The 24067-nt window shown below is 42.5% G+C and overlaps 2 protein-coding genes across 3 annotated transcripts; one reads left to right on the top strand and one right to left on the bottom strand.

Moving 5' to 3' along the window:
* The first annotated feature begins 1193 nt into the window (after nucleotides 1–1193).
* Nucleotides 1194–6563, top strand: gnpnat1 (glucosamine-phosphate N-acetyltransferase 1). Of its 2 annotated transcripts, none has more exons than XM_063184640.1 (6): nucleotides 1194–1307; nucleotides 3384–3600; nucleotides 4103–4165; nucleotides 4479–4606; nucleotides 4799–4860; nucleotides 5231–6563. In XM_063184640.1, the coding sequence occupies exons 2-6, from the start codon at nucleotides 3447–3449 to the stop codon at nucleotides 5376–5378; spliced, it is 555 nt and encodes a 184-aa protein (XP_063040710.1). In that variant the 5' UTR covers nucleotides 1194–1307; nucleotides 3384–3446; the 3' UTR covers nucleotides 5379–6563. The 2 variants fall into 2 exon arrangements, with proteins under 2 accessions (XP_063040710.1, XP_063040709.1); XM_063184639.1 differs by having other exon boundaries at nucleotides 1194–1311.
* Nucleotides 6564–9328: 2765 nt separating this feature from the next.
* On the bottom strand, nucleotides 9329–20357 carry styx (serine/threonine/tyrosine interacting protein). The gene is made up of 11 exons (XM_063184638.1): nucleotides 20142–20357; nucleotides 19533–19565; nucleotides 19231–19284; nucleotides 17718–17815; nucleotides 16907–16967; nucleotides 16756–16792; nucleotides 16597–16636; nucleotides 14175–14225; nucleotides 13852–13924; nucleotides 12250–12343; nucleotides 9329–10304 (listed from the first exon to the last, which is right to left on the bottom strand). Exons 1-11 carry the CDS (start codon nucleotides 20199–20201, stop codon nucleotides 10231–10233), a joined length of 675 nt encoding a protein of 224 aa, XP_063040708.1. The 5' UTR covers nucleotides 20202–20357; the 3' UTR covers nucleotides 9329–10230.
* Nucleotides 20358–24067: the final 3710 nt, after the last annotated feature.

The following is a 24067-nucleotide window of genomic DNA, read 5'->3' as shown; positions in this document are numbered from 1 at the left end:
GGCCTGGCCCATCTTGGATGCTTCTGCGTGCTGTTCACCGTCATTCTTATCCCAGCTGAGTGGTTAACATTTTACTATTCTGTCCTGGCAACACGTCTGGGGTGTTGTTTTGACAGATAGCGAACAAAGTAAGACTCAAGGCGTGACTCCAGTTTGAATGCTTTAGTGAAGACATGTTGAATCATACAAATTTCTAAAACTGAAACAGAATGAAATACAGAGGATACATTAGGGAATAAAAATAATAAAAATGCTCAGGTGGATACAATATGTTTTCCCTTCACAGGTACTAACCAAGGTAAGTATTTTCTAGGATAGGTTTTAGCTTTAGGTCAGGTAAGTAGGCAGCACTGTACTTTAAAAGTTGAAGCAGACAGGCGAATTTTACCATTTAACATATTTCTTATCAAGGACAAAACACAGGCAAGTTAACAGTAAAGTATATCAACATATAGTGACTAGGAAAGTTTACATGAAAAATACAAGGCACGACTGAACACAAACGAAGCAATACAAAGATTGAATGACTATAGAATTTAGCTAAGAGGCATGCTAACGATCCTAATTAGCATATTTCACACTTTTAATAGCGATCTCAGTAGAAGATGAATTTAGCGTTTTTATCACTACGGTTCACATAACAGTGACTTTAAACAACTTTTAGATAGATTTGGTAACTTACTGTTAGTTCCATTCCTAGGATTTAAATGATTGAACTATCAGGTGAAGGACATGGCAACGGCTTTCGTTAGGTTGGTCAGAAAGGAAGTGTATCGCGTAGCAACAGGAAATCTGATCCTTTAGATGCAGTACCCGATATTAACACCAGGGGGAACACTACACCCAACTATTGACAAGACAGCACAATGATTATTATTATTATTGTTATTATTGTTAGGCCTATATTTGTTGTTATTTACTGCTGCTGTTAGGTTATAGCCTATATGTCTATTATAACCTAGGCCTACTTACTAGCCTATTGCAAATAATGATCAATTATGCATGCAAACGCTACAGCTGCAACACCAAAATTCAGTTATCTTTCAATGAATGTCTTAAAATGTAGGCCCTGTTTCCAATCACGCTTTGTACCAAAGCCAAACACTTGCATTCAATTACTGTGAGGTTTGACGTCATTGAACCGCGCCCTGGTCCCTTCTGGCATGTGAGCCACGTCATTACCATGCCTCAGTAGGAGGAGGAGGAGGAGGAAATGTGTCATGTTGAAATTCAAGTCTGTTTGGGGCACTGAGAAGATTCATTCATTTTAAAAAGCCTTGGCCAACGCTTAGGACCTTCGCGATTCAGTGAGTAAGTGAAATATTTGTCGTTGTTTTGTGAAAATGGCAAATCTTATTGTTACTGCCATTAGCAAACTGTCAAAGTTAGCTGGCTAACACTGCTTTCCTTGTTGTACAACGTTACTATGTAATAACTAATTGCTATATCTAACGAATCTGAACTCACTTGATCACTTAAGCTACGCTGGGCTTGTCTAATACGATATCATAGGTCTTAATTTTGGAATTCCAAGTACAGTTTCTCAACAGCACCAAACAGAAAAGTTATCATGCAAGTTGCCGCTGTGGATATCATCAAAGGTATCAAAATACTGAGTAGTGCTGATGAGTTGAGGTCAATGGTTTGAAGCGATGGTACATTTCGACACCATCTGAATTCCATCCTATGAAAACGACGGACGTGTTTACAAACTCCAAGAGGTTGCTACCAAATTGACAGATTCGGTAGCGCCTAGTGGCCACGTCGCTCTGTTGAAGTGAAACTTTACGAAATGCAATAAATGATATTGCATTAGGCCTGGGACGATTAAGTTGCCTATTTCGTGGTGTCTGTTATTTAACATATCAACAGCATTTCACTAGACTAAATTATATTATGTTATTATTGTTATATAACAGCAGAACTGCTGAATGAAGGCTCCTTTGTGAGGTAGACAGGTGTCAGATTCCACATCCTGGTTGGCAGGAAAGGTGTAGTGTAAAAAGTAGCGTAGAGGGTAGCTGGAAGGAGTGCTAGAAGACCAATTACCTCCAGTCTTCTGTCTTGATAAGATGCGCATTTTATTATTGTTTTAGGGTGGCAATAATTTCTTGTGTCTGTGAAGTCGCCCCATGGAACATTCCAGCAATTATTAACAGCCTACTGGGGAAAATATTTGCTTTATCAAAATCCACAGGGGCAATACATTTATCTCTCTGCAGGGTTCGAGCTACATTTCTCTTCTGACGCTAAAACTTTCATGCCTCTTACTGTACTGAAAGAAGACAAAGGCATCACTATATTGTACAACAGGTTTGACTAGATAGTATGGTAATATTGAGGGAAGACCTTTTGTTCATTTGTAGGGCTGTGTCATTCCCTTAGGACGGTGTCATCATCGCCAGTGGTGTAGTCTACGTAGAACGCGGGTATACGGAGTATACCCACTTCTAAATTTCAGGGATTTCAGTATACCCACTTAAAATTGATTGCTCCATTGTTTTGAATAGCACAAATATATACAGTATACCCACTTCAAAAAATGCTCAAATATACAGTATACCCACTTCAAAAAAGTAGACTACACCGCTGATCATCGCCTACCATTCTGGAACAGGGATAGAAAAGATGGCCTGCACACCTTGAAAAGTTCATCTTATTTTCTTTGCAGGAGCAGCTATTTCTGAAGGAATCACTTTTAGAGAATGTTATTACGGTCAAATGGTTCGATTGTAGCAGTGCTGAGCTGTTCCACTTTGGAAAAGTGCTACCTACCGTACCTGTCCTCCAGACTAAGATTTCTATTTGAGTGATACTGTTCACTCACTGTAAAGAATACATCCAATGTTTCTGAGCCGGTACCTTACATGTATCCTTTTATTTTTTTTATGTCTCACTGGCAACACACTGAACATTACTTTAATCTGTTTTGTTTGTTGGATGTTGTCTTTTTATGGTGCTTCAATCTCCCTGTCTCCTGGGTGTAGACCAATAAACCTAACCTACTCTGTGCAGGGGTTTTGTATTGTGTGTCTATTGCCTGCCCCTACAGGCCATCCCCTGAGGCCGTGGCAATGCTGCTGAACGATACACTGCTGATGGAGAATGTAATTACAGTCAGACGTTTTTTTTTTTTACTGTAATTGTAGCAGTGCTTTTTCTGCCTTTTTTGTGACAGGAAAGTTGAGAGGGACAGGAAGCAAGTGGAGATCTGGCAAAGGACCCAGGCCGGAATCGAACCTGGGTTACGGGTGTAGTAGTTAGCCAATTGAGCCACGGCTGGGTCATTGTAGCAGTGCTGAGCTGTTCCACTCTGCAAACATGCCACCATCTACCTGTCCGGACTAACTTCTCCATTGTGTGTGGTACTGTATTGTGTGCAGGGGGTGTGTTTTGTGCGCCTTTTGCCTGCTCCCCGTCCCATCCCGTCCCCTGAGGCTGCTATAATGCTGTTGGACGATACGCCGCTGTTTGAGCCGTCGCTGCTGACGGAGCTGGACTGGGAGAGCTGCAAGGTGGGCTTCTCTCCCCCCATCTCCCCCTCCCAGCCTGGGGAAGGCCTGCTGCTCAGACCCCTCTGCACCGCTGACTTCAACAGAGGTAAGAATACTAGTAGGAGTTTAGTTTATTTCTTTTAGTTAAAGTTAATTGAAGTATTGATTAGTTATACTTACAACCAGAGTGGAGGATGGCTATATGATTCACTGAGTAGACACTTATTTCATAAATAAAACGACCGGCCACAAAACTCACGTCTTCTCTTCGGCTTTACTGAACATCAGAGTAATCAAAGTACATTATAAAAGTGAAACGGTGACCTGCGCCAGATTATAGTGTAGACGCTGGTTTCCATCTGCAGTCAGTGGGCAGGTGAAAAACATACTGTATAAAAATACAGTACTTAACTAGTAATATTATTAGGGCCCTGCTAAAGTATAGAATTGTCTTATACCTGATTGGTACTGAGCATATTGTGAACTTGTCTGTGGGAAGTTCATTGTTGTGATGTGTAGTTCCATTTGAACATTTTCAGTGGTCTGTCTAACTAACGAGTGAATGTATCACTGGTGTATTTGTCTATTTCCTTCTTTTCCTGCTTTAGGATACTACAAAGTACTGTCTCAGCTGACGGTAGCAGGCGATGTGACTCCGGAGCAGTTTATGAGTACGTTGAGTATCTGATTAATCTTATTTTCCTCTGAGGTACATGTTGTGAATGGAATAGAATGTCTTTTCTGTATGTTTTGTGTGATAGAAACATACTGTACCCGTTACATTTGAAACTAGTACCACTGAATACAATGCTGTGTGTGCTTTGCCCAATTCCTGTGAACTTTGAGAATGTGATGCTATAGTATGTGATCTGAACACACTGTATACAGTACATTGTACGTTTATGTGAACACATTGTAATGACAGCCACCGAGTCCTGTTGAACAGTGTTGTGGCTAATGCAGCGGTGCTTTGTCCAATGGTAGAGAACTTCGAGCACATGAAGAGGACCGGGGACTATTACATCATCGTGGTGGAGGACACGCAGCTCGGACAGATAGTCGCCACGGCAACGCTCATCTTGGAGCACAAATTCATCCACAGCTGTGCAAAGGTACCCATCAGCCTCATCATCATCTATTCATTCTTTTATTACATTCATTCATTCATTTATTACTTTTCATTGCATTACACTTAGCTGACGCTAATGTGACTTACAGATGTTATCTATTCATCCATCCACATGCTCCCTTTAGTCTCCATGCAGTGACTCATCTTGTGTGTGTGTGTGTGTGTGTGTTTCCAGAGAGGACGTGTGGAGGAGGTGGTGGTCAGCAGCACATGTCGAGGGAAACAGCTGGGTAAACTGTGAGTATCAGGTCACTTCATTACAACTTCGATAGCTCATTGGAGTCAGTGGGTGCAGTTACATGAGAGGAATATTCGTATAGTAAACGAAGCCCAAAGGTTGCCCGTTCGACCCGCCAGTTTGGTGGGGGGAGTAATTAACCAGTGCTCTCTCCCTGTAGATCACAGGGTTGCAGGTTTGAATCCCGCCCTTACCTCTCCCTATGGCTGAAGTGCCCTTGAGCAAGGCACTTAATAACCCCACATTGCTCCGGGACTGTAACCAATACCCTGTAGGATCTGTAACTCGCTTAGGATAAAAAAGCGTCAGCTAAATGTAATGTTATGTTATGGTTTTAAACTTGTCTGTTTGTCTTGTTTATGTCCTCAGGTTAGTGTCCACCCTCACTCTGCTCAGTAAGAAACTGCAATGCTACAAGATCACACTGGAGTGCTCGCCCCACAATGTGGAGTTTTACAAGAAGTTTGGCTACACGGCGTCGGACGAATCTTATATGCAGTGCCGCTTTTTTGAGTGAACCCTGAAGTCGAGTCATCACTGTGAAGATCTGTCGGCTGGCCTTCGGTGTGTGTGTGTGTGCTTTTGGCACGCGGCATCACACTGTGTCCCTTAGGAAAAACGTGTGTGTGTGTGTGTGTGTGTGTGTGTGTGTGTGTGTGTGTGTGTGTGTGTGTGTGTGTGTGTGTGTGTGTGAATGTGTGTGTGTGTGTGAATGTGTGCCTTGAAAGCCCAAACACCCCATCTTTTAGACAGTAGTAACACCTTGGTGACGAGCCTACCTTGGCAACTAGCCTTACAAGGATTGGCTTACCTTGGTGACTAGCCTACCTGGTGACGAGCCTACCTTGGCAATGCACTCTCTCCCGTCCTCTTTCTCTTCCTCTTCCTCATCCAGGGCCCGAGTCCCAATGGTTTGCCAGTCACCCCTCAATTTGTGCACTGCACTGCACTACACTACACTATAGGAACCTCTCATTGACTTGCATGTGCTGACCATGCGGAAGATTGTCTTAACATTTTTGTGGAACAGAATTAAGTTGGGTTTCAAAATAAGTAAAAAATAATAATAGACGTTTAAGGTAGCATCAGTCTACTAAAGTACATGCATGTTAGTGTTCTCTCATGCAGAAAGATATACAAAGCCTCTTTTGGAACAGGCAATCAAAACGTTGGTACTTGAACGAGGACAAAAAGAACAACAACAAAAATGACTCAGCTGTACATCATCTCGAATGTAATTTATGTGATGGAACATTTTGTAACGTTTAGTCATACTATCCAAAGATGCAATTTAAACAAATCTTGTTAATATATACTTTTTTGAAAACACTTAAAATACTTTTTTTGTATTTTGTTCTGGGATTAGGTGTTGTAACAGATAAAAGCTCACTGGTCTTGATGTACACATGTATTTCTTACTGAACTTTGGGTTAAACATTATAGAATGAATTATTGGAGCGGTGTAATTGTTTAGTTTACTTTTAGATTTAAGTCTTCTATTTCTTTGCTGTAACGCAACAGTAATTTATTATGGTGGTGAAGGTATCTGACAGTTATTGTATCAGATTCATCTACTGGATAAGCTGAAAATTAAACTGGTGTTAAAAACACCAAACAGAAAGAACACATGAAGGACTATTTTCATACTGTATACTAGGTGTTCTCAAAATGTCCAACTGTTATTAAAAACCTATTTATTTAACCTTGCACTATCTCATTTTTGTTCAAATGGAATACAATTAAAACTGATCTCTTTGGTCCACATGATCATTGAGTTACTTTCCATGAATTTCACTGAATCTTTCACAGTGACCCCTTGTGTTTTTGATAAAATATCTTAATAGTTATGTATATCTTTACAGTCCAGGGACCTCATGTACTAAGACTATCGTAAATTTCTGACTGAATCTTTGCGCATTTAAAATGTATCAGTCTGTGCATATACAGCTAATACATGCCAATTCACATGGTATATAAGATCACTTTTTCATGTTTCAGTCTTCGTACATCAGAGTTCTTTTTCTTTTTTATGTTACTTATGTAGCCTTTTTTGTGCATAAGCAAGCTTTGTACAGTGCATCGGTACAGTGTATCGGTAACGTTCCAGGTTCTGATTATGCATAGGCTATAGCATTTTGATGTTATGTATGGCCATAACATGGGATGGGCAACTGGAGGCCCGGGGGCCACATGAGACCCACTTCCTCACTCAGTGTGGCCCGTAGAAAAAGCGATTCGAAATATTAATGACCATATTTGTTAAAAACACTACTAAATCAATCCGTTGTAATTGTATCGTTGGCCAATGGAGAATTACTATTCCTTCCAAACAATATCAACAGTCAGTGAGCAACCAACTGCACCTCAAACTCTGCGAGTTGCAGTCAGATCTGTGGTCATATGGCCCAGGCCCACCGATGGTGGCAATGAAAAATGTGGCCCTCCTCATCATGAAAGGTGCCCATGGGTGCATTCCAATATGTGGACTTCCATCTTCCCTTGCTCAGTCACTTGTGACCTCATGACTTTACCGAAGACAGAAAATTAATTCAATAAGCAAATTAATTGCAAAAGTACAATTCTAATGTCATTTTCTCATTTGCAATGGGGATGGTGAATGAAGAACAGTCCCCAAAAAGTTGATTTGGTTAGGCTGACCGCGGGGAAATGGTATTCATTTTCTCTACGGAGGCAGGGCGTCAGCAAAATGCAAAGGCACAAACAAGTGAAGGACGGAAGTCTGCATATTGGAATGCAGTCCATGCCTGCCTTGGAAAGTCTCTCAGTCCATGACCCTGTGTGTTTGAGGTCAAGATAAGCATCTTCACTGTGGTTCTGTTACGTGGGAAACGTGTCTTCATGAGATCCAAAGCTGAGGCTGTGTTGCCCCAGGCACTGACTGTACTGTGTGCCACCACCTGTTTCGCATGTCAAGAGTGGAGGGGGTCAGACTCAGGCAAGACAGAGAGAGAACCTGAAATAGACACACCATGAGGCTTAACCTGTTAAAACATACCTTTATAAACCTGACGCTCATAGTAGTGTAGTACTACAACAACAGGTATGCTAGTTAACTTTTGAATGACTACAGTATTACACACACTCTACTGGTGGAACAGCGTGCATTATGGGGCTACAGGGAGTGGGGGAGGAAGGTTCATCCTAAGCATCAAAGGTCAGTTTTCCCTAAGTATTGTTTGTGTCTACCGTTCCTACAGGTGTGCCTCTCCTCGTGCACATTGAACAGGGGTATTTATTATCCCAAGTTCAGAAGTGAAACCCCCCACCACATTTTCCCTCTAACACAGAGGTGACTACAGAAGTAGCTGATCTACTGGTCTCCAGTGGATATAGATCAACTTTGTGGTATTTTTTGCTTTCAAAACGTGTGCTCAATACAGCAAGCGTTGACTCGGCCGGCGCACCATCATTGTTATAGTGGAGGTAGTGAATGTGTAGGAAATTGGCAGTAGAAACACAAGCATTAATATAGAGCTCAAACTCTGCTCCTGGCCATTTTTGTTGCTCGTGGTCTTGTCACAAAGGAAAGCTTTATTCAATATCTCAAAAAAGGATAATTCAAATGTCACTATCTAATGGGAGGCACTAGTTGTATTCCACTCATGGTCTGGAAAAGACTGTACTGCCAATGATGTCCATGAACATTATGTGCTGCACCATCTGGAAGCTGGTCAAAGGACCATTAGCCCAAGTTTCTGACCCTTCTAGACGGTTCATGGGGCCCGAGATCAGAAAAATAGTAATTGGGATCTAATATCTTCCTATTACAAACCCTGGCAAAAAGTATTTCTCATATTTTTCCAAATAATGCTAAAATAGTTTTTCTTGGTTTCTTTTAGTGTTTCATAAAGCCAGAAGTTGCCTTCTGAAATGACCTCAGTTTGGTTTCTTCATGCCAATGATCCACTGATTTTCTGCAAAATTCAAACGACTGAATGAACATCCTCCAAGACTCGCCTCCAAGGCGATTCCATATTTTTTGCCAGGGGTTGCATCTAGGGATCTAATGGACGGATCAAGACTATTTTCCGATCCACTACCTTTCTCCTGAATCCCACATGCTGTACCTCAAAATGTTTTGACTATGCTTGTGATGCAGGGATATTTGCGTGCGAATATGCTTCATTATTTGGACCACACATTTTGTGACTGAATGCGCTCACCAAAATAGGAGATGGGCAGCAGTGGTTCTACCCATCTGGGGACCATAGGCGAGATAAAGACGTGTAGGGCTCTCTTGAGCCATTTTTGCTAATATTTACTATGGCAGGGCTGACTGCTGGGAGCCCCTACAGAGGGCATAATGTGGTCGCCAATTGCATAGTCTGCCTTTTGGTAAAACCAGCTATGGAGGTAGGCACCAAATTAATTACATTACAAAAATTGTGAAAGCTGCTTACAAAACGTATAGAACCGTGGAATGAAATGAAAGAAAAAGCAGACGAGTTAGCCATTTGTATTTTTTTAATTGAGCAGTGGGTTAAATTCTGGGAAGCGCAATTCCTCTCCAGCTGAGCGTCTACGCACAACGAAACGCCTCCAAAAAAGCCATGTCAGCACCCCCCCCTCCCCCCAAAAGCCCTCACACACTGCAAAAATGAAATCTCAGCAAGCTTGTTTTTCTAGTTTCAAGTAAAAACATCTAAATCAATCTTAATTTAAGTTTTTAAAAAATCACCTAATAACCAGCACTTTTGAACTAGAATTAAAACTAGAAGTAAAAATATTTTGCCGCACAGACAAATGTCTTAAAACAAGTCTAAATAGTTTCTAGTTCTAAATTCTAGTTCAAAAGTACTAGTTATTAGGTGATTTTTAAACATAAATTAAGATTTACTAGATGTATTTACTTGAAACTAGAAAAATAAGCTTGCTATCGCAAGATTTTCATACATTTGCAGTGCAGACCATTTCTACCCACCTCCCAACCCCTTCAGTCTGTCCACACTCGGACAGCAAGTTACCTTCCTCAGTTTCCCTTTTCTCAGCCTGCTTTCCACGCAGACCAGCTAAACAACAAGAATTCAAGTATCAAAAGTGCATTATTGCAATACTGTCCCGCTGCAAATGCAATATGCCTTAAATACTAAAAAAGAACAAAAAAACCTGCAAAAAAACTCAGTGCATGTACAGCCACAGGGAGAGAGAAAACGAGAAAAAAAGCAAAAAACGAAACAAAAATATATTAAAGTTTTAGCCCACCCTCCCGGCTTCATGTGTCTTTAAGGCGCCAGAAGCAGTCTCTTCCCCGAGCCCGTCCCTTCCCCTTACAAAAGTTCAAATATTTACATTTTTAATCATAATAAAAATGTAACAAAAAGAAGAATGCACCCTCGTCTCGTTAAAGCTTATCCGTTATGTGCAGCGGTGACTTGCATACTGCCGAAGTCTTCATCTTCCTCCAGTGTTCTCTTTAAACTTCCTGTCAGACAGAACAAAGAAACAAACAATAAATAAAGACATAAACTAGAATTGTGCTCAGAGAGAGCGTGCACCTCTGCTCTCTGGTGGACAGAAACACTCACACATTCCAAACATACAAACAAAGGAACGTACACACCAAGCCGGGCGATCACGTAACCTCCTTGGCTGAGGTAATAAATAAGTGATAATCATTCCCAAAGTCCACAACTGTTCCAGTGCATAAGCACAAAACATAAAATGCATAAAATTGTGTGTGTGAGAGGCAGGCAAATAAGCACATACCACACAGAAATTAATTACAGTTGACCTTTTATTAGTTTGCTACTAATAAACAGCAATCAGTAATCAGTGTGCAGTGTTTTATACTCATTTGCCTTTTACGATCACACATTACATCCTTTAACCCACCTAACAGGTAAGCAGGTAAGCACATACATTATATATAACAGTTGTGAAACTGCAAGTGACCACTCTTAAAGGAGCATTTCTGCCAAATTCAATATGCCGTTGTATTGCTCACGTTACCCTTGACTTGTCAGTGCCCGGTGATGCTGCATTTTTCGGCTCAGCCCTTTTCAAGATCTGAGCTAGTCTAGTGGGGGCAGACTTAGTTTACATTAAAAACCTTCTTAACATAGGCCTACTCCAAATATTATCCCAAAAGGTATCGCTGTTTGCTACAGGGGTTACACAAAATAATGGAAACACCTGTCATTTTAGTGTGTTAAGTTTCATGGCTCAAGTGGACCAGCTTGTCTGCCAATCTTTAAATGTCTGTATGAGCAATGTCTACGTCCATACTGTCTATGTCCATGTATGAGTACTGTCTATGTCTATACTGTCTATGTCCTTACCTAGATTAGTCTATGTCTGCATGGGAGAGCAAGAAACGCAATTTCAAATTCTTTGTACGACCAGTGCATGTAAAGAAATTGACAATAAACTTGACTTGACTTGATCTTCATCAATTAAACATTGCACCAGTAACGTGAAGGGTGAAGGTTCAATTGGCAGGGTTAGAGCACAGTTTTTTGCAATGTACATAACATTATGGGTGAGAGTTAAAAAAGGAGAAATTCTTGGTGCGCATGTAACTGTTGCACCTTTGAGACAGCAAGTCTTTGTGATGTAGCAAGAGCCACGGTATACAAGGTAATGTCTGCATAGCACCAAGAAGGATGAACCACATCCAACAGGATTAACTGTGGATGCAAGAGGAACCTGTCTGAAAGGGATGTTTGGGAGACCAGCCGTGTGTATTGACCCTGTGGGGCTCTCGATGGACCCTTCTGGCGGGAAAAGTGTGTTTTTTGGATACAGTCCGGGATACCCAAACATCCACTTCAGAGAATTGAGACAGCTTCCTCTTGCATCCACAGTTAATCCTGTTGGATGTGATTCATCCTTCTTGGTGCTATGCAGACATTACCTTGGATACCGTGGCTCTTCATAAATCATGAAGACTTGCTGTCTCGGTCAAGGATGCAATAGTTTCACGCGGACCAACAATTTCTTCTTTTTGAACTCTGATATGTCTCCCATAATGTTGTGTCACTTATGTGCATTGCAAACTTTTGAGCAAAACTGTGCTCTAACCCTGCCAATAGAACCCTCACACTTCACCTTACTGGTGCAGTGTTCAATTGATGAAGATTGGCAGACAAGCTGCTCCACTTGAGCCATGAAACTTCCCACACTAAAATGACAGGTGTTTCCATTATTTTGTCTAACCCCTGTAATTGCCTACTGATGTTGCTTAACCTTTTGGATGATATTTGGGAATAAATCAAGGTGTTTTTTGAAATGTAAACAACTCTGCCCCTATTACAATTACCAGGATCTTGGAAAAGTCTTGAAAAAAATCTCAGGTACTGACAAGTGCAGGGCAGTGTGAGCATTTCAACTGCATGTCGAAATTGGCAGAAGTCGTCCACCATCCTCACCTGGCATTCCGGCCTGGATGGAGAACGGTCGTCCCAGCTGCATCGGTGACATCATTTTAATGGTTAGCTTGGCTAGGTAAATCGCTTCGTATTCCTGCAGAGGTCAAACAAGAACAAAAACAAATTAATTTTTTAAATATATATTTTTTTGGTCTTTCCGTGACAGGACAGTTGAGACACAGGAAAAAAAAAAATTGGGGTGGGGGTGGGGGGAAGGATCAGCAAATGATCTGGGCCGGTGTTCTGTCGAGATATGTTGCCTCATCAAGATGAGCGACCGGTAGCCTTACTCAATAGTGGTGTTCTATCGATTTGTGCTGCCTCATCTAAATGAGCGACCTTGATTTTCCGTGGAAGACGTTTCAATCGGCCATTGTCCACGTAGGACTGTTTTAATAACCATTACTTTATTTATTTCACGGAGAGGGGTGTGCAATCGTTCATGCGGAGTTTAATAAGAACGTGCGGCTGTTGACCACTTAAAAAAAAAAACATGAGCCTCTCGTTTGAGCAAGTTAAGAAACGTGCCATATGAAAGAGACTGAGCTAAGTTTGCACAAAAAATCAGGACCGGAGAAAGTGTTTAGGATCAGGGCCTGGCTACGGGTTGTTTAATGCAGCCATTTGCTGTTGATTTGGTTTCACTGCGACGTGGGCCTGTCTCGCAAGGCAACATTGCCATATGAAATGATGTGCTATGGGGATAAACAAGCGCGTTTTAGAGATTCCCAGATAGCAGATAGCGTATTGTGGCTTTGTTTTGGCAGATGTCTGTCAATTTATGGGCAACACCAATTCTACTGACCGGAATCATATTTTCAAAACATCCCCACCAGTGCATTTCTTATTATTGTACCAAACCAGCCTTCGGCTACTTAACGAGAGTATGCAATTTCCGGACCAGTAGTCTACTGCTGCGGTCGCACAATTCGATGGGCAATCACCCGCGAAAACCTCGCGAGGGTGTGCCCATGCGTGCGCATGCTTAGTAGCGAAAAGGATCACATCTCGACGGGTGGCTCATATAGACAGGACACCGGAATCGAACCCAGGTCGGCAGCATAGCAGCCCAGTGCCCTATCTCTAGAGCCACAAAAACGAATTAATGATGAAAAATTACATTTAGTTGACTGTTTAATCCAAAGTGACTTACATGTATTATTTTTCAGGATATTGTTTACAGTTCCTGGGGCAATGTGGGTTTCGGTACCTTGCTCAAGGGCACCTCTGTGATGGAGTGAGGTAGGGATTGAAGGATGGGACACGAACCTGCAACCATCTGATCTATCCATTCACATTTGATTGTCTATACATGGGTTCTAAAATTTGTTTATAACCTGACTGCGCGAAACTATCTGCGCACAACTCAACCTCTGATTGTTGCAAACCGCTGTCGGTCAAAAAAATAGCGCACGTGGTTGGCTGCCAGTGTCTTGCCCCTCCTCATAACATCGTGTTTACAAACATTCAGAACCCATGTATACAGTCATTCAAAGCCAAAATGACTGTAGTGCACTTGGAAGTGAATGAGATGAGTGAATGTGTGAAGTTGATCAGACTAGAGGCCATGCAGAGTACCTGTCGACAGGGGTCATACCATACCTGTAGCTGATGTACGAAGCCCATGTTAGGATTAATGCAAAACCTTCTTTCCTGTACGTGGCTAAAAGCATCCCTGGTTGGCGCAGAGAGAGAGAGAGAGAGAGAGAGAGAGAGAGAGAGAGAGAGAGAGAGAGAGAGAGAGAGAGAGAGAGAGAGAGAGAGAAAGAGAAAGAGAAAGAGAGGGAGAAAGAAAGAGAGTAGCACACATTAGTGAATTCAACATTCAAACTTTTTTCCGTGAACCTTCTGTATTTTGATATCAATGCATCAACATATCAATCATGCGCGTTAAGCACTTTCAAATATACAATACTGGAACCCACCTGTATTTCACACCAAATGTTTCCATCAGGTAGGCAATAACTAAGGCAGCACTGGAAAAGGGAAGGAGTTAGAGAGAGACAAAGAAATAAAGAATGAAACGAAAGAAAGACAGAACGAGAGAGAGAGAGAGAGCGAGAGAGCGAGAGACGCACATGCAACACATTAGAAAATGCAAATGCAGACAGTACAGACTTTAAGTGCAGTCATCTAGGTACCTTAAGCACATATACTGTACCTAGTGCATACCTGCATTCACTTTGCTTGACACAACAGGAATATCTTCTGCCATTATATGGGTCAGGGGTGCCAAACTCAAATTCTAAGTGGGCCAAAATTTAGGTCTGCAGTGAAGTTGTGGGCCGAAATATTTTTTTATTAAATAAAAAATGGGCAAGAATTTCTTAAGCAAGCACTCATTTAGAGTCAAGTATCACAAGCAATAATTCCCATCCTATATGGCAATAAAATGTGCTTGAGCATAGTCTGTTGTATATGAGGGTGAGTTATTAATTACATTGACCTGGGCCCACTCATGCCTGTAATACACCAAATTTCATGTTCACATCATTTTTGTTACCACGTTTGTATGTATGTATATACTATGTGTGGACAATGAAACTGAAACACCGGTCATTTTAGTGTGGGAAGTTTCATGGATAAATGTGGGGGAAAGCGATGTTTGGGTGCAAACCCAGTCTTGAATAAAAAATATATATATAAAATCACATCTGCCAAACTCATGGCAGAATTAAATGTGCACCCCAACTTTCCTGTTTCCACCAGAACTGTCCATCAGGAGGTCCACAGGTTCAATATACATGGCCAGGCTGCTATGGACCCCTTTAGAGTTTGTAAACAGGCATGAGGTAATTTCGCTGCGTGCGCACCACTGCCTCAAAATCGACCATGCTCCGTTCACTTGTACAGAGACTCAACAGGTATTTTTTCCGAAATAAGATAATGGATGCTCGCGCTAACTTCAGATATGCAGTGGGCACCAAAGACACAGGCATTCCTGGCGATGTCATCAGTCCAGTCAGTAGTTTAATGTCTTGGAACAACAAAAATCTCCTATGCTTCTGGAACAGCCTCTTCCCTCTCAAAATAGCATAACAAGTGTACTTTTCTGATTCTCTATTTTTTAATCAACGTACACGCTTCAGAACGGTAGTTTTTCTCTCTTTAGTGTCTGCACTGTCAGCCAGTATTACATACAGACTCACCACTCCCCATTTTACCCATGCCTGCAGTCGAGAGGGCGCAGCCCATTCTTTCTGAAAGGAGTCTGCACTCCCCCTAGAGTGCAGTACCACCCAGAAGAGTGGAGTCTCTAATATCCTTACAATATCTCTGGTATGTTTGAGTCAACGATGTGCACGCATTCATGAGGTCAACTCTGAGCGGGTCTATAGCCAAACCTGTCTAAAACCAGGGGCCTCATTTATCATCAGTTCGTATAATGCTTTCTAAATTGTGTGGTACGAAAAATCTAGAATGGTCGCAAGTACAGAAAAATCAGGATTCATCAATCCTGATTCATCAGGATTCATCAAGTGTTGGCTGCTCCTATGCACACCTCTGCATGATAAAGCCCACACCTTCCAAATCACTGTGCATGCAAGCTCCAAAAACACCTCCACGTAACCATATATGGTATTAAAATACATTCAAATGCCACGCTAATTTGAAAGCACCACCTTGGTTGGACAAATGCAGATTGACACGTCACATGAAGTGCTGGCGGGAAGTGCAGAGATAGAAACATTTCTGCGGCAGAAGTGGAGGTAGTTTCGACAGGAGGAAGACAGTGTGTCAAGATAAGTGAAACAAAGGAGACTCACACTGATGTAAACACCGTCAAATAGCATTCTGTCATACTCCATTGCAATACAAAGCAAACTGTATGTGGCACGCTCAATATTTGCAATTTCATGTTTCTTCCACTCGCACGCATTGTCTGAGTTGTTCGTAGATTTAGGCACATTTCTACGTTCAAATACATGTTCATAAATCCCCCACTTAGTTCAGGAATGATCGCATCGCACGCATGCTTTAGTTTACACACAGATCTGTGCCTAAAAACGCTTGATAAATGAGGGCCCAGGTGTTTCAGTGTCTTTGTCCAACCCCTGGGTAATTCTTGTATATCTGAAATTCTCACGCTCAGATTTGGCCACCAGACTGGAGTTTGACATCCCTGGTGTTGGTGGTGGCGGCTTACTGTACAGTTGAAGGAGGTAGGTCGGCACACTGCCAATAAGCAAAAAAGAAAAAAAAAAGAAAAAAAAGATCTCCCTGGCAGTCTGCAGACCAACCTCCTTCAACTGTCTGACACTTTTGTCTGGCACCTGCAAAAGTATTTTTGGATGTACGCAGACTACCCACCCAACCCTAAACTACAGCTTACAGTACATACGGTACCTTCTTGAGATCCCTGCGTTCCCATGAATCAGTACCTTCCCTAAGACACAGAAACAGCAAAAATGTATGACCATTACCAAGAGACAGTGCAGCCCATTCAGAATAATGCACACAAACTTTGCTTGCTCATTTCCAAACTACTATTTGCTTCGACATTACCTCCTCCTTCTAAACACCCATCAATAAATTCTTTAGTCTGGGGGAAAGCAGAGAAAAAAAATCAGAAAAAGGCTAAAGAAAAAAAAAAGTTAAATTGAAATGCGACCCAACCACTGTCCGGTAAACTATGAATGAGGTGAAGCCAACTTACCATAGGGAAATACCTAATAATGTTTTCCACAGGACTGTCGGCAATGTCTAAAACGAGGTATCTGAAATGACAAACAGCAAAATAAGCCACTGCACCGATCAGATGAAAACAGTCTGGATTCATCACATAAAATAAAACATGAATGTGGAAAAGGCTCGGCGGATAGTTAAAGGTGCACTATGTAGGATAGTGGTATTGCAGTCGGTATTGCAACTATGCTGTTCATTCAAACTGTGCTGCATATTGCTATAGTTGATCTTTTCATGAATATTTTCTATTAAAGCTTAAAGGTGGGGTTGCAGGTTAACCATTCTAAGAAAATGTACTATTATGACATCACGTTGGGGGTTCCGCAGGCTCATAGGAGTCTATGGGTCTTTCTCAAATGAAAGGCCAGTGCACTTCCAAGTGTATCAGCCTAATTAGTCACGCCCAGTGATTGGATACTTTTTGGTGAACTCTACAGAATATCCAATCACTGGGTATGACTAATAAAGGGTATCCAATCACTGGGCGTGCCTAATTAGGCTGATACACTTGGAAGGACACTGGCCTTGCATTTGAGAAAGACCCATTGTAGAACCTTAGAATCCTGGGACAGTTCCCCCAACGTGATGTCATACCTGCAACCCCACCTTTAAAGTGCTTTCAATGTCATTGTGAATGTGTGTACCGGTACTGTAAATTGTACATGTGAACACTGGCAATAACAGGCATTCCCATTCGATTCTATTCAATTCTATTCTATACCATGATATTGCCCCGACTCCTGTAAGGCCTGGTAAGTATGCGTCATGCGGTGCAATCATACCTAAATTTGAGAGGGAAGTTTGGCTTAATGAAATTGGCCTCTATGTCTTGTCTCACACATACAATGTGCGTTATTCCATGCTTCTCAAGTGCAGAAAGCTGAAAAACAACACAGCAAAAATCACATTAGAATTCAAAAACATTGTCATGCCATCACACACTGACCACGCTAACCAAGGTGCAATCAACCACTCGGGCCTGAACTCACAACCTTCTAGTCAAGTGTTTCTCAACAAGGGCTCTACAGACCCCCAGGGGGACTTGGGGAGCCCTAGGGGGGCATTGACAGAAGGATACAGCAGAGAGGGGGGTGCTCAGTTGACATTGAGGGGCATTAGTCTATTTTATGTTTTAATACGAAGGGGTTTGACATGGGAGGCAAATGCACGATACCACTGAGCTAAAGGTCTAGGGCAGGGGAAAGGGTGTCAAACTCAAATTGACTGAGGGTCGAAATCAAAATCTGGTACGAAGTCACGTGCCAAACTCAATTTTAGTCAATTTTTAAAAAATAAATATTGTGTGTTCAACATGCTTGCACATATTGTGTTGCATGGGTGTGAGCTGTTTTCTTGCCTTGGGCCCACTCATATTCCTTTGACACACCTAATTTCATGTTCAAGTCTTGTTATGCTATACTGCCGTACAATTTCAGAATGCAGCAACTCAAAAATGGTTGAAATTGAGTTTAGATCGGAAATGGGCTTAAATACCTCCTTTGCCTTGTGTCAAAAAATGTTGGTCCAACTTTGTCCCGATTCAGAGAAAAACTACAAAAATGCCTTTTTTAAGAGGTTACACACGGCAAAAATGCAGTAAGTCACGTGCAGTTACTGCACTTATTGTTTAGGAGTAGACAGTAATCCCACAACAAAACGCAGAAACTTCATCTTAAGGTGAAAAGTCATAAGAATGTTGTTTTATTCTTGTGTGCGTAAATTTCCACCATGAAAAAGCCTTATTTCTCAGTTTACCAGTATGCTAAGTTACTGCGTTCTGAAATTGTAGGGCAGTATACATTTTTGGTGTATGTGGGCCAACTGTAATTTACATTGGAAATGAAATGATCTCGCAGGCTGAATGAAATGACTTCGCGGGCCAGATTTGGCCCCGGGCCTGAGTTTGACATCCGTGGTCTAGGCCAATAACTCAAGAGTCCCACTGCATGTGTATGAGGCTTCGTAAGGGAGGGTTACTAACGTTTTACTGTCGAACTCTGCTGGTTGGCATCCGTTACATGTGCATGGCATCTTGTTAGCTGTTGGTTTATATATGCATATAGCCATACAGCATATATGGGGGTGGGGTAATTAACCAGTGCTCTCCCCCATCCTCCTCCATGACTGAGGTACCCCAAACATGGTACCATCCCACCACACAGCTTGCTTAGGGCGCCGTTTGGGGCTGCCCCCTTCACGGATATGGCATGAATGCAATTTTAAAAGTTGTGGGCAGTGGAGTGCTGTGTTACAATGAGAGTTTCCCTGGTGGGCTTTCACTTCACTAATACTTACTTTACTTTTCATGGCCGCAGAATAAGGGCCTAAAAACAGGCCAGGGAGGATTTCCTACAGAAAAGGGAGAGAAAAAACATGGAGAGTGAGGTCATTTCTATAAAATACACACGTGGCACGGTGAGTCCCTAAAGTTCTTCGGGGTTGCCATTAGATATATAACAGACTGCATAAACTGGAGGGCAGCTTTTGTCTGTAAATGAATTGCTCATAGACCTACAATAAATACATATTCCTCCTAATAGGCTACTTGCAGAGAAGACTACTGCATTTTAAAAAGCTCAATGGAAAGTGGCGAGTACCTGCATCTCTCTCCTCATTGGATAAGCCCAGTCCTGTGACGAATTAAAAAGAAAAAAAGCGTAAACAACAAATAACAACATGTCGTCAGTTGCAGTGACAGTGCAGCATTTCGAAACGCAAAACAGGTTTAGCTCGTCGGACAAAATGTAGACACTGCCCTCTCTTAGCAAGCACCCAGAAATGACAACACGGAAACCGTATCATGTGCCACAAAATGCTATTTGACACCTTCGGTAATGTTATGCACGGGAACGCCACAATCGTGTTTAAATTCCACTCTGCAGTCAGTCGGCTCTTGGCATGCATGTCATGCAACATAGACACAATATACTGAGAGTAGCAGCTTTTCCACCAGCCAACTGAAGTGGCTAAAAGATAAACAACGTGGCTTGGCAAAGTACCAGTACTACCAGATTAAGATTTAAACGAGACAAGCATCTTGTAGCACAACCCATACGAAACCCTGCAATTATTTAACACTGTGCAATTATTTAATATCGGGATATATTTATTTCTATGCCTTGACATTTACACACGAAGCCTGCTAGCTTAGTGTGTTGACTGGCTAGGTAGCTAGCTAGTGAGATGTTTGTTAGCATGGTAGCTACCAATTGATCCTCCTTGGTCGCAGGCAGCGAGGGGAACTGCAACTTATTCCCCTCGTCCATGCTGCAAAACAGCGGGGCGTCCAATGCAGCGAACTTGGATGCTGTCACGGTCGTTTGATATTATTTTAAAATACAGCTAACTGAAAAAAATCAGGAGTTTGTTTTGGAGCTCCGCATGTATGTCCGCCATGCTTCTTCTATCCAAGGGAGTCACGTGACAGCAAGGGAGGGTCGACAAATTCCACATTCTTTTAAACCATCCGTCCAGACGTCAGGTGAAGCGGGTGACCTGTTTGTTTTATTTGTTTGTTTGTTTGTTATTACGTTGTTGAGCATATTTAGTCTTTACGTTAAGATTCACATTTCAACATAAAACGAGCAAACGTGTCTCTTCTTTCATGTTATAGTCGCTTGTAGAATTTTATTAATTTCCCAATAATATGGGCAGTCACCTTATTGTGTCACTATTTGTCTACCGGTAATAATAATAATAATAATTGTATTTGTATAGCACTGTGTCATACAAGGCATGTAACTCAAAGTGCTTAACAAATGGAAAAAAAACATTGTTAGAGATAGATTTAAAAGGAGAGGTATAGAGGAGAGGCAGAAAAAGCAGGAAGGCAGAGGAAGAAGAGATAGACAGAGAATGTAGAGTCATAAGGTCAACGTAGGATAGGACCAGGATTCTTAGATGTGTAAGGTCCATAGTGGCTGGGCCTATCATAAGTCATATGCTGTGTTCCATTACCCGTACTTACCGCCCTTTCCGCACTGTGTTTGGGTACGCAGGGTGTTCCATTTCTAATCGCGACGGTAAAGTGTACTGTAAATTACCCGGATAACGCCCCCAAAACGGCCATTTTTCGAAGTGTGGTGTTACTGTACACTTTTCGCACTCAACGGCCGCCATGTTTGTGACGTAGTTGAGTGCCAGATCTGTCAAACGGTTGAATCTCCGTGATAACAGCATAGTTTTGATTCCAAAGACAATCGCCATGTGTATTAGAGGCAGGGTTAACTTTAAAAAGTGTTAGCATAAGGAACAGTGCCTTCCGTGTTGAATTGCATATTGGCGGTTGGTAAACTCGGATGTCACGCGACCAACCGTCATTTCCGTTAAGTGTATCAGACAGAACGGGAATCGGAATGTACTCGCCTCGTGAATTGCGGAGGGTGGAAAGGGTACTTCACTGCACTCAAACAAGGTACACAGTACAGAGGGTGAATAATGGAACACAGCAAGAGATAGTCACACAGAGATTGGGCGCTCAGGTGCGGCCCCTGGTGGCATCAAGGGTGAGGAAAAACTCCCTTTCGCTTGATTCATATTTTGTAAGGGGGAAAAAAAGCTCAGTGAAGTCTGAGAAAAAAAGACCCCCTATAGTCAGGAAGAAACCTCAGGCAGAGACCAGCGGCCACCTAGGGGAGCCCCCTGCCAGGGCTGGTTGCGAGTAGTAAGGGCGCTGCGGCAGCTGGGACACTATGACGCCTTGGCAGCTAGGAGTTGGCAAGGATGAAGAGGTGGGTCTTCAGCTGCTTCTTGAAGGAGTCGACGGAGGTGGCTGATCGGATCTCGATGGGGAGGGCGTTCCATCTCTTGGGCGCATAGCAGGCAAATGCGGCGTCGCCGATCTTCTTCTGCGGGGGGTGGGGGTCCTTAGCAGCTTGGCATCAGTGGACCTGAGAGCTCGAGCAGGGGCATAAAAAGAGAGCATGTCTGAGATATAACTAGGGGCAAGTCCATTTAATGCTTTAAATACTGTGAGCAGAATCTTAAAGTCGATTCTGTGTGAGACAGGTAACCAGTGCAGGTCTGCCAAGACAGGAGAGATGTGCTCTCTCATTCTGGTTCTTGTTAGGATTCTTGCCGCAGAATTTTGAATGAGTTGCAATTTGTCAATTAATTTTTTTGGGAGACCAGAGAAGAGAGCATTGCAGTAGTCTATCCTACTGGTGACAAAGGCATGAATAAGTTTCTCAGCGTCTTGTCGGGGGGCCAAGCCGCGCACTTTGTTGACATTTCTAAGATGGAAAAAAGCAGATTTTGTTATCTTGTTGATGTGAGGCTCAAAGCTCAAATCCGAGTCTATGACCACACCTAGGCTAGTAACCTTATCTTTAATGTGCATGCTTAGGTCACCTAGGCTTGAGTGGAGTTTTGCACGTTTTTCCTTAGGCCCAATGAGCAACACTTCAGTTTTATCCTCATTTAATTTTAGGAAGTTACTGTTCATCCAATCTGTGATGGCAGACATGCATTTAGTCAAGGCATGAATGGCAGTGGTTTGGCTAGGCTCGACAGAGATATATAGTTGAGTGTCATCGGCATAGCTATGAAAATTAACATTATGCTCTCTGATGATGGAGCCCAGGGGCAACATATAGAGAGAGAAGAGGAGAGGGCCCAAGCAACTACCCTGAGCAACTCCAAAAGGCACATCATACTTGTTGGAGACGTGTTCTCCTATGGTGACAAAAAACTGCCTTCCTGTAATATATGTTTTGAACCACTCTAAGACGTGACCGGACAAGCCTACCCAAGATTCAAGGCGGTCAATTAGTATGTTGTGGTCTATCGTGTCAAAGGCGGCACTGAGGTCGAGGAGGATAAGTGCTGAAACTTTGTTTGCGGCAGTGCTGAGCCTAAGATCACTTATTATTTAGTAGTAGTTCGATATGGAAGTTCGATATGGTAGTTCGATATGGAAAAAAACATACTTAATAGTTGGCTTGTTTCTGAATGTTTATCTAAAATAAAAGTTAAACCGTTCGTCTACTACAGTGACAAGGAATCCCCTGTCCTGAAAAGACCTGCAATGTCCAAACCTCTCCAGCAGAGAGAAGCATTTCCATGGTTTTGGCGATAAAGGGCTCTGACTTTTTGAGAGAACGCTTGGACTTTTCTTCACTTAACTCAGGTGAATTCCACAATTCATGCTATTGGCTACTCTGGTTTTAGGACATTGAGGGCAGTCATGGGTTAGGGCAGCCTTTCTCAAAGTGGGGCGTAAGCCCCCCTGGGGGGGCGCGGATGCATCGTAGGGGGGGCGTGTCACATCTGATTCCCCCCCAAGGAAATGATTTCCTGTCTCGCCAATAAGTCAATAAGTTAAAGCCCTCACCAACATTATATTATTAATTGTCATGAATTTGGATAGCATAGGAAATGAACAAACATCTGCATTCGACTGCAGTCCCTCTTTGTTTAATCTCACCAGTCACCTTTCTTTTGATTCTGCGCAGCGATCATAAAATCAGTCTGTGCAAGGAGGGGGGGCTCGGAAGCATTCAGACCCTCTGAAGGGGGGAATGATGGAAAAAGTTTGAGAACCACTGGGTTAGGGTGTCACCTGTCACGTGCCAGACTTGTAGCCCAAATGTTGCCGGTTCGACTCCCGACCCGCCAGTTTGGTGGGGGGAGTAATTAACCAGTGTTCTCCCCCATCCTACTCCATGACTGAGGTACCCTGAGCATGGTACCGTCCCGCCGCACTGCTCTCTTGGGGCGCCATTGAGGGCTGCCCCCTTGCATGGGTGAGGCATCAATGCAATTTCATTGTGTTGCAGTGTGCAGTGATAGCTTGTGTGCTGTGGAGTGATGTGTCACAATGACAATGGGAGTTGGAGTTTCCCAAATGGGCTTTCCCTTTCATTGTTATCAGAGCATGACTACAGTAAAGGTACAGTAAACATCTCAATTAGAGTTGAGTTCATCAAATGTCATTAGCCATAAGAATTTGTCTCCTGTTTTATACCAGACTTCTAAGTAAGCTTATGCTCCACCCTTTCCGGACGGCTCATGGGGCTGTGAAAGTAAAAACTTTTGACTGGGCTGATTAAAGCTATTTTCCGATCCACCTCGCATTCCCCCCTCGATCACATATGCTGCACCTCAGAATTAATGATAACCAATGGTGTGCTTG

The sequence above is a fragment of the Engraulis encrasicolus genome, chromosome 19, assembly GCF_034702125.1.
Source record: "Engraulis encrasicolus isolate BLACKSEA-1 chromosome 19, IST_EnEncr_1.0, whole genome shotgun sequence".
NCBI lineage: Eukaryota > Metazoa > Chordata > Actinopteri > Clupeiformes > Engraulidae > Engraulis > Engraulis encrasicolus.
Note: the sequence above shows the minus strand (reverse complement) of the source record. Positions and strands in the feature narration are given on the sequence as shown.